The sequence below is a fragment of the Physcomitrium patens genome, chromosome 11, assembly GCF_059467195.1.
Source record: "Physcomitrium patens ecotype Gransden chromosome 11, ASM5946719v1, whole genome shotgun sequence".
Classification (NCBI taxonomy): domain Eukaryota; kingdom Viridiplantae; phylum Streptophyta; class Bryopsida; order Funariales; family Funariaceae; genus Physcomitrium; species Physcomitrium patens.
The window spans coordinates 6264638-6275673 of NC_143420.1; the positions used below are offsets into that span (position 1 = coordinate 6264638).

An 11036-nucleotide genomic window follows, 5' to 3' on the forward strand; every position below is an offset into this window, starting at 1 on the left:
GAGGAAAAGAATTTGATATATTTTTGAATTATTTTTTTATTTATTCTTTCTTTTTAATTATTTATGTGGGTGTGCCTCTCTTTGTAATCATTTTTAATTTAAAGGTGCATCTTTCTTTGTTATCATTTTGATTGATGCCCCTAACTTGTAATTATTTTTGTGGATGTATCTCTCTTTGTAATTATAATTAATTTGTGTCTATAATTATAATTATTTTTGTAGATGTACCTTATAATTTAGTTTATTATTATTACTATTATTATTATTATTTTCTAAAATTATCCAAATTAATTTTATATTAATAAGATTTCTTATCAATTCACAAATATTTAAAATAAATAATAATGAAGTTCCAAAACTTATCACATTGGCTTACATCTTCTTGAATATTTTTATATTTTTATAATGAAATAAAAAGAATAAATTAAAAATTTCTAATACTATAATATTTAATAATATTTATTACTTTTAAAACTTTTAAACTATTTTTGAATATTAATATATATTTTTTAAAACAAAAAATTGGAATTTCGAATTTTAAAAAAATTAAATAGATATAATCCTTGCATTTTCATATATTGATTATAATACAAAATCAAAATTTAAATACAATAATTTTAAAACTTTAAATTATGTTAATGATACCTAAAAATTTAAATATCAATAATAAAAATAGGAAAAAAAATTCTTATTGAAAAACCTTAAGTACAAACTCTCAATTGCAAAGAAATAATCCCAAAACCTTTCCTTCCGTCATGATTTGCAAGCACCAACGTTAATAGTGTGCTTTACAGAGTATCCGCATTATCGCTAGCTTCAGTAACCACACGAATCTAACAGACTGAGTTTCCTCGTCTTCGCCCTGAAAGAAATGGCCCCGCTCGCTGTTACCACTGTAGGCTTGCGATCCACCAGGTTGGAATCCGTGATACAGTGTCTCAACTGGACCGACGCCCAGATTGGCGTGGCACATGGTCAATTCATCCCCCGTTTTCTTCTTCCCTTGTAGCGATCGAGCCAAGTCGGTGTCGCCCTTCCACTGCGCACTGCCGCAGTTCCAATGACAAATGTGCAGCTCCCCCGTTACAATTGCTTGTATTTGCCACCTTTAACCGCAACTTCACCTTTTTTCTATGTACCAGCCTGCGGCATCCCAGACGACAGCAAAATGAAGTAATTCAAACTATGATTCCATGTGTAAAGCACCATCTGCTTTCGACATTGTTGTCGTTACTACGATTAGGCTTGGTTAACCTCAGCTTTTGCAGCCGTGTGCTTCGAAATCGCAACGCTGCAGCCTCCGTAAAGGATTTACCTATCAAGATCCGAAAATCCTGTCCTTTATATCCTCGTTTGAATTTAGGTTTGTCTTAGTCATTGCCTGTAAAAGTTCTGTAACTAAACCTGGTCCACATTCACCGACGGCCAGAAAACGGGCCGTCAGTTCAGCGTTGGTCTTACTTATAGCTCTGAGCCAGAACCTTCAGATCGCGTTTCTCCACCACATACTACTTTCTCACTTTTTATTGCTCTAAAACAACTCCAGGCTAAGGTGACGTATACAGCACGTGAAAGCATGCTCCCTTGTAACTGAATAGCACCACAAAAAGAGAATTTCACTTTTTAGCATGATCGAAAACATTTCGTTTCTCATGTGTCTTGACACCTGGAAATCCCTACTCCGCCTTTCCAGGTACCGTTTCACGAACTATAGATGATCTTGTTCAGTTGCGCACTGCCGTTCGACGTAAGTTACAGACATTTATTCATCGCCTATCTTTTCCCAGCTATCCACCCAATCGGTCAAAGGCTGTGACTTACAAGTAGTCTTACTACTAGTATTTCATGAGAATTGAGATCAGGAATAATTGAAGGTTGGCTACTAGCACTAACGAAGTTTATCTAATTACGTACGATAACTGAGCTGTGCATTGAAGGCCTTGATAAACATCTAGCATAGATCCCCTTCATAACAACGTCCCAATCTGCTATATTTCTTCCAAGTCGGAAAGAGACAACGTCGAGTTGTGAATTACGTAACAGCTTCTTCCAGAGGGGCATGGACCTGACGGAGCTTCGGTACTACAAATGCAGGCATCTTCGCACAAGCTAAGAAAGTTCATGTTGATAAGTAGAGAATCGGGCAAGAGGTGTAAAGAAGCATACAGCTACTGACAAATCTCCCGAGCACCGTACCCAGCACAAGCTGTACAAGGAGACGGTAACTCTGAGAATACATATCTTCTTGTTGTGAAAACATTTCATTCAGATTGAATGGGCAGTGTGCGAGGCCTCTAGGCTGGTCACTAATTTACAGGTTCTAATGTACATTCCTTTAAATCGTGGAAGGCTCTAAAACCTACAACGTCTCCACAATCACTACATCAGCATCTACCAGTCTAACTCAAGATTGTAAAGAATAACTGACAAGATACGCTCATGAGCAAGATGATTAGTTACATCGCCCTGTGCAGCTACCTGCACGTTCATGGTAGGAGGCAATCGTTTCTCAGACGGAGTGAGTGCGGTAATCGGCTCAGTTTCGATGCAGCTCCATCGTAAGATACCTCTCAAGAGTAAATTGAAGCCGTAACTGATGGCATCGATGCACAAATATAGCTTTTCGAGTCTTTGAGGGGACGCCTGTACCAAGCAAGCGTATTGTCAACGCCGACATGATTTAGCAAAGAACGAGTCCCATATTCCTGATCTTTACAACCGGCGACTCATTGGCGCCAGCACTTGCACTGAAACGATCTTCCCCTGGTGCATTGGAATGTCGAAAATCCGCGGCGTCTCGCAGGCAATGTCAATCACTCGCAAGATGCTCCTGTCACTTGGCTGCACACTCTTCCCTGGCCCTTCAATACCAACAATCTTGTCCTTCGTGCTAACTAACACTTCCACGTCCCCCAACCTCGAATCCTCCATGATCACGTCCCAGCAATCCTTCTCCGGCACGTGCACTTTCAGCTTCCCGGCCGGAGTCTCCAGCGAGTAAAATTTCCCATTCACGGTCACGCACAAACCGGTCCAACCCTTCTTCAGACCTGGAGCCATTTCCGACCACGAGTCGGTTGCAATGTTATACACCACCCCTTCCTTGGAGAATACGCCCCTCCCACTCACAAAGTACAGCTTGTTGTCATTCGAGACGGCTGTCATGGCTTCCCCACTAAACTTAGACGTGGACAAATTCTGAATTTTCTTCCAACTGTCGCTCTTGAGGTTATACACCTCCGCCGACTTGGACAGCTCTCGGTCCCAGTCTTTACCTGAGCCGCTAGCGATGTACAACTTCTCCTCAGTTACCCCGCAGACACACCACTTGCGAGGCACAGTGAAGGGGTATCCCAGCTTCCATTGACACGTCTGAGTGTCATATATGTAAGGATGGCTTAGAGCTGGCTCCATAGTCATTCTGTTCTTATCGTGTTGCTTCGCCTTCAATCCCGCCACCATGACGAGCTTGGTACGTGAGCTGGCGCACTGAACGGAGTAGGAGACGCCAATGCAGCCAGGATTGTTGAGCTGGAACTCCATTGGACGGGGCGTCGGAGGTAAGTCATGCCACAGACCCGACAGAGGGTCGAATGCTTGCCACTTAAAGCTTAAATCCTGCGACTGCACCAATGTATAGACCCAGTCTAGTTGGGATCTTCCGTTCGCCGCTCTGAGACTCTGGAAGTAAGGATCGTAGATGAGATTCTGCCATATCTTGTTGACTCTTCGAAGGGTGGAGAGAGGGACCCGGGAGAGACATTCCATGGCTAGATGGTCCGGCAAGCTGCGTAATATCTGGTTGGTGGTTCCCTGCAAAGTGTTCCCAATCACGTGTAGGGATTCATCGTCAGACATGGTTGCTTGTAGTCTTCTGCATGCAATCTTCATTCCCAGTTTACTGTAGACGATTGACGCTGCTGGTTCAAGTCACTTCACAACTGTGCCGACGAGCCGATTTGCAGCTTTGTAAGGTTCCTTGCCCTTTCTCTGACACATGTTGATTACTACGATTCTTCCGGAATACCGAATCAACTCCCTCTATGCCAACAACGGATCTTCGAACATTCCGTCTACTGCTAAAATCAACAATTACTGGTCCTAACAGTGTTACGTTTGAATAAAATGAATCTAGACGTGCGCTACTTCAACTTCTACAAGAGAAATAAAATAAATGAGTTAATAAACAATAAAAACAAACTCAATCACTTTCTCGCAGCCACAACATCTGCGCTCACGCAAATCTAGGGCCCAGAAGACGTCCCAGCGAAGCGAACTCCGACACTACACTTCTCCCACCAAATTCCACAACTCTCGCCCTCTCTTCACCACTCTCCCCGCATTCCAAACCTTCAAGCCTTGGCTCAGCACTCACCCCTCTAGGGTCCCCACTCTCAGCAATCTGACACCCAACGTCCCACGCTTTATCTCTCTCTCAATCCAAGCCCACTCTCACTACCTCCGAGTTCCAACTTCCGACAACCGACGAGTTCTCAGGGTTGGTGACCGGTTCGGCGAAAAATGACATCGCCGTTGAGGAGGGACTCTCTCAAGACCCTCTTTTCAATGCTCAACGACGAACATGGCCAGAAGAAAGTGTGCGAGAAAGAGACCCAAGGGTCACGCTTGGAGGTGAGGTGAGGCGGTGGGCGGAGAAGAGACCAAGAGGATACGTTTTAAGTCAAGGGGCCAAAATGGAAAAGAGGCAGAAACAACGAAGAAACCTGCCGAAAATGCGTCTGATGCCAAAAGGCTAGACGATAAGTTAGTTATATATAGACCAGCAGTTTTCATAGCTGCCCCCATTTGATTGCCGTCCGTTGTGACGAGGAGGGAAGCGGGAGCTTAGCCCTCTCCGAAGATCCGTGTAAAGTCCTGGAAATTGATTATGGAATTCCAGCACCTTCCCATTAGTTTGCACTCCAGCCAGTCAGTTCACCGTGCTATTTTAGCTGGTGCCTACCTGCCGATGGACTCTGGAACTGAAAGTGTTAAACTCATCTCCTGCGTCGTCGACCCCTCATGCATCTTGCCAATCCGGTTGAAACTCAATTTTATCTGCTATCTATCTGGCCGTTTTGGACTCGCGTTTCGCAATATGGACTCCATGCCGAAGTAAATTCCTTGTTTCTCCCAGAACTATACTTATTCCGGGTGGAAGAAATCTGGCTCCGCCGCGACGAAGCGAACAGTAACTTCTTCAGGTTTCATTAACTGGGCACAAAACCACAATATTATCGGTGCTATTTCCCCCCACAGCCTCGATCCAAAGCACTCGATCACTTGGTCGGTTGGGATTACAGATCGGAAAGCTTACACACAATCTGCAAGACTTCATGTTATCTATGTTTGTGTTTCTACATGTTACTTGCCGCATCAAGTCGTGGATTACTAAATTGGGCTTGATGTTGTGGAACTGTGAAGAATCTGTTTTTGAGTTGGAATCATCTGATCTTCAAAGATGAATTGCAAAAAGTGGGGGTTTTATCTATTTGTTGTCGAACCCACTTGCGGTGTGCGATCCTTGTGGAGTGAGCTCAGGAGAAAAAGGGTTTTAACAACTTGTTATCAGGAAACATGCATGCGTGTAAATTCTACTATAAAAAAACGGGGTCTTAGGGTTGTGAGCACCTAGCATTCAACAAAGGTTTTTCCATTATTCCACCCTTGGACCTGATGCTACCGCACCACTTCATGCCCTCTTCCAAAACTAATATTGGATAAAATTTACATTAAAAGATATGTGTGCTATGGCTTAAGGCATTTATTTTTGTTTGATTTCAGATTAACTTTTACAAAATTTCAAAATAAATTTTATGTAATTCTTTACTTTATCTTGATTTTTTTTTTATTAAATTTATCTAAGGAGTATTTTACATTAAATTTATTTAATTTTTTATAGTGTATGTGGGGTTTATGGCATAGGGATATCTATGCAATAAAAGAGGGGCGTCCATCTAATAGAGATATACACATATAGATATATATATATATATATATATATATATATAATTGAATGTACAGGTGAATAATTTAATATGAAAAATACACAATAGTCTTTAAATCAAATCATAAAATCTATTATCTTAGAATGATATTTTAAATATGAATATACACTTAAGTATTTTACTTGATTTATTGGGAATTTATGTAAAATAATATTTTTAAAATAGATTATTAAGTTTAATATAAACTTCAGTAAAAACATCCATATAAATTGTTTGATGTTAAACTTTGATTTTTTTTATTTTTTAATTATTTTTTTAGGTTTGAATTTATTCAAGAGACTTTGCATAGAAAAGTTTAAAAGAAAACATACAATTCTTAGAAAAACATATTTATATTCATATTTGTGCTTGTTAATTTGTACTTATGCAATATATATATATATATATATATATATATATATATATATATATACATATACATAAACATGCATCTATTATAATTATTTTTATTTTATAATGTAGATATTTGAATTTATTAGTTGACAAAAAATAAATGTATTATATAACTAATAATTACTTATTCTTTAACAAAAAATTTAGATGAACGTTTTTTTACATATGTTTAATAATAAGTTTGATTTTAATTTTAAAAATGAAAGAATGTCTCTAATACATTATTTTTATCTATGTAAACTTTCTTATAAATTTAATAGTTATTGGTTTAATAAAAAGAAACTAACATATTATAGTTTTATATAATTTATTTGAAAAAATTAAATATATGTTTATTAAATTTTAGAATTTTTTTCTTTGTGTGCTTTAATTTATATATTTACATAATTTTTTTTAAAAAAATTTGATTTTTTTTATTTCACCTTAAAAATGATAAATTCTGATTATTTTATTAAAATTAAAAAATATTATATATTATGATATATAAATTTTTATTATAAAATATTTTATAATTTTTTTGTAAATTTTAATTTTTAATATTATAAAATATACTATGAATGAGTGCTACAAAAGTAATCATAAATTATGTAATTTAAACTAAATACAAATGCACATCCAATATACTTTCAAGTGCCTCCTTCTCGTCTCCCCTCCTCCCTCCCCCCCAAGTTGATTAGGAGCCCTTTTGGTCAACTAGGATCATAAAATATATATTGTTGAAGATGAATACTACAATGTCAAATTGCCAAATTATACTCTTCTACACTAATCTTGTAGCAATTAGACCACCAAAGTGTCTAATGTACATAATAGAAGAAATCTTTAATCCTTATCAAGAGATGAGACATAGATAGAGACTTCTTACAATAAGAACAAATCCAACCATTTGATGGAAGAATCAAAAGACGTGGTATCAAACATGTCATGTACCATCTACATTGACATTGATTACACAAAAGCATGGTAGTAGCTCCTTTCTTCTGACCACATATAAAACAAAGAATATCAATTATACAATTGTACAAAGATGATAAGGAACAATTGTACAAAGATGATAAGGAACACAATTCTTTGAATGCTCTTCATACTCTTCTCCATCTTTACCTTCTAACAACAAAATACTACTAGATGATACATCTTTTTGTGAGCTAAAATAAACCTCCACTAGTTGGAAATTTATTCTAGTTTACAATCAATGAATCAATTGCAAAATTTTTAGGAATTTTAGCTCTTATCGAATTTTCAATCCATTCATTCTTAATTTACTTAAATAACCAAGTGTAAGAGAATTACACTTCTACTAATTGAAGGTTAGCATAGGTTATAATAAGTGAATTAACTATGTGAGTTTAATATATTGTAGCTCTTAATTAAATTCTAATTTAAATTGTTCTTTGAACTCTTCAAGGTAATTCAAATATTAAGCAATCTTCTATTATTAATTCACTTTTGTAATTTATCCCTAAAATATATGTTAATGAATTTTTTTCTTTTTGGATCTTTATTTTAATCATTTAATTATTATTATGAATATTTTTAAATATTATTTTTTATTTTTTTATTCATTTATTTTATTTTTTATTTAAATTCATCTATAAAAAATCATTCAAGTATAAATCATTATCCACAAATAGATTTTTATCTATAAATAAATTTTATCTAAGAATAATATTTTATTCAATTTTAATCCAACTTTATCCAAATATCAAATTGAACAAACTCTAATTATATTTTATAAAATAGTACCTTACAAAAAAATATCCTTGTAAAGAGATTCTTTTGATTGAGGCATTTGCTTACTTTAGAATCCACCTAACTTGGACTCTCTTTACTTTGGTTCCATAGTGCAACAACTACAAGTGTATGGCTCAAGAAAGAGACTATGTTGAAATCCAAAACTAATTCTAATCAATCCTACAGAGTCCAACTAGTTTGCAAATCGTTCTTAAGATTCAATGCTTATCACATCTAGTCAATTACTTGAGATGTTAACAATAACTAAAATAGTTTGTTAATGTCTATTATAGCACTGCATTGGTATTGCCTACACTATATCCACTATTGTTACATACTACAAGAAAGAACAAAAATGTGAGCAACAAGTAGAAATAATACAAAATGAACAGAACCAAGTCTGCACTCTATTGTAAATCTATCTAATATATTGTGTTAGAATTGCCATTACAAGCGAAATGAATAGTCTACAATAGTTTCAAATTGCTGCAATACTAATAAAAAAAATTTAATAAAAATTGTAATAACAACCATTATAAGCTATAAATCCTCTAAGATCAAAGGCAAAAAAAATTCAAAAATTATTAATAACAACATACATATAACTGCAGCCAAAATTGGTTGTTATAGTCACACTAGTTTTAAGGCCTCAAAGACATGATTGTTCTATTACACTACGTTAGCATTCACCACCAAACCACAAGCCTTTAGTTTCTGTTGTTAGGGTAGAGAGAGTTTGCCTCAAAAAAGCGTTGAGCTTCTGGCTGCCACTAAATGCTCAATCAAGTCTAAGATGTAAAATTACCAAGTTTATACATATAATATTTTCCCTTTTAGAATAATTACATCAATACATAGGCCCAAGTACCAAGAAAACACCCAAATATATGATAAAGTATCATAAAACCTTATATATCCTTATGAGAAATATTTTCTAAACTTCAACAACTTATATCTCATGATTGGACTATTAAAACAATCTTAAATTTTACATGAAGTACTAATATAATTTCAAAAACAACCAAAAAAAATTCAACTTCAAATTCGTTATAGATCTTGAGATATCACCAAAATCCTAACAATAGCTTTAAACTCTAGCTTACATACACCTGCGTGCTATTTTCTTCATATTTCATAAAATAAATACTCAAATACCATGAAACTTTAATCTATAGCTTTTTAACCTAATAACTCACACTTATGGAAATTTTGAGCCAAAAATTCGTCCACAAACTTAAGATATGGCTCCAACCTTTACTATCAATGAAATGACTCACTTACTGCCTTTGAATTACATGTGTTGTCTTCAGTGCCCTATAACTCCTTCATCCAGAGTTGAAATTTGTCAAAAAGTATATGTAAAATGTAGCCAAGAAAGTGTTCTCTCCAACTCTAGTTACTTATCTTTCATTGCTCTCTGTATGCATATGTTATGTTTCAAAGAGTGACAGTAGGTACAAATTCGACACCTTAACTATGAATACCTAAATCTCCTTCACAAAAACTCCAAATCACACAAACTCTTCATCTAAATTATATCCAAAATCCTGAACTTGTTGATTCTAGCCTCCAAAGCTCGAATGATTTTGAAAGAAAAATCCTAATCCCTAATAAGGCCTCGGGCAGCCTCCTTGAAGCCCATTGGGCATGGCCTTCAATCAATAGGAATGAAGATCCCCATTCCTTGCCTTCATCCAACAATGCCTTGCTTTCATCCCTCTCAATAAGCCTCCTACTAGTTAAGATTTTCTTCTTTATGCTCTAATCTCCTCTCAAGGCTTCTTACTAAACATTTTAGATCCTATAATCTTTTTGAAATGCTATAATCAAAAAAGATAAAACTCAAAATAGAGTTTGTTACATCCACTCTCTTTAAATTAATCTATTAACCATTCTAAGAAACACCAAGACTTATGAACATAGTATATGTCTTAACTAAATTTTACATACTATAAGCAAATACAATACGATACCACCATCGTAATCTACTAGTGAGAGAAGAACAAACACCTTGGCGCTTTACTTGCAATCAATGACCAAGATTTATAGTCACGACAACTAAATTGCAATTACCAAAGAAGAGAATCCTAGTGGATTATTGACGCTCTAATCACATTTAAATACAATTATTCTTTCCATAAGAATATTGTTCCAATAACAACAATATTATATTACATGAAATTTTTTCTTGAAAATGTATTAGATGCTAAGCTATAGAAGATAAGTTAAAATATAAGAACAATCCTACCAAGTCTACCAGAATCTTAAATAACCTTAAGTAAACCTTAATAATCTTGATTAAATTTTGATCAATCAAAAATAAATTAAAAGAAGTTATAAAAGAAATACAAAGAAGTTCTAAATTAATCTCAAAAAAAAAAGTAATCTTTAAAAAATATAAAAATAAACCTTTAAAAAAGTGACAATAATCTTAAAGAAATATTAAAAATAGAAATCTTTAAAGAAATAATAAAAAATTCTAAAGAAATATCAAAAATAAAAACCTTAATATAATCCTAAGTGAAACCTTAATTCAATATTAATAAAATATTAGGTCAAACTTTAAGTCAAATCCTAATTGGAACCTTAATTAGATTTTAACAAAATCTTAAGTCAAATCCTAATTAAAATCCTAATGAAATCCTAAATCTTAGATAAATCCTAAATTAAATCTAAATCAAATCCTAAGTAAATCCTAGATCAAATCTGAAACCAATCCTAATCAAATTCTAGTTTATAAACAAACTCTTAACAAACTCTAAAGCAAATGGAACCTCAACATTTAATAATCAAACCATTGATGTCTACTCAAATTTTGCATACCTCTTAATGTTTTAGTTAGGAATAAATATAAAAAAGATGAAATCAATTGTATTTATGAATTGAGAGAAAAACAAGATA

General features: G+C 34.6%; 1 protein-coding gene across 1 annotated transcript; it reads right to left on the bottom strand.

Annotated features, from left to right (window-relative positions):
- Positions 1-2169: 2169 nt before the first annotated feature.
- On the bottom strand, positions 2170-4624 carry LOC112288329 (F-box/kelch-repeat protein SKIP25). Its single transcript, XM_024532431.3, has one exon. It carries the CDS (start codon positions 3889-3891, stop codon positions 2713-2715), a length of 1179 nt encoding a protein of 392 aa, XP_024388199.1. The 5' UTR covers positions 3892-4624; the 3' UTR covers positions 2170-2712.
- Positions 4625-11036: the final 6412 nt, after the last annotated feature.

Excerpts from the sequence above, each read along its gene's own strand:
- LOC112288329 (XM_024532431.3), bottom strand. The coding sequence starts at position 3,891 with ATGAAGATTGCATGCAGAAGACTACAAGCAACCATGTCTGACGATGAA.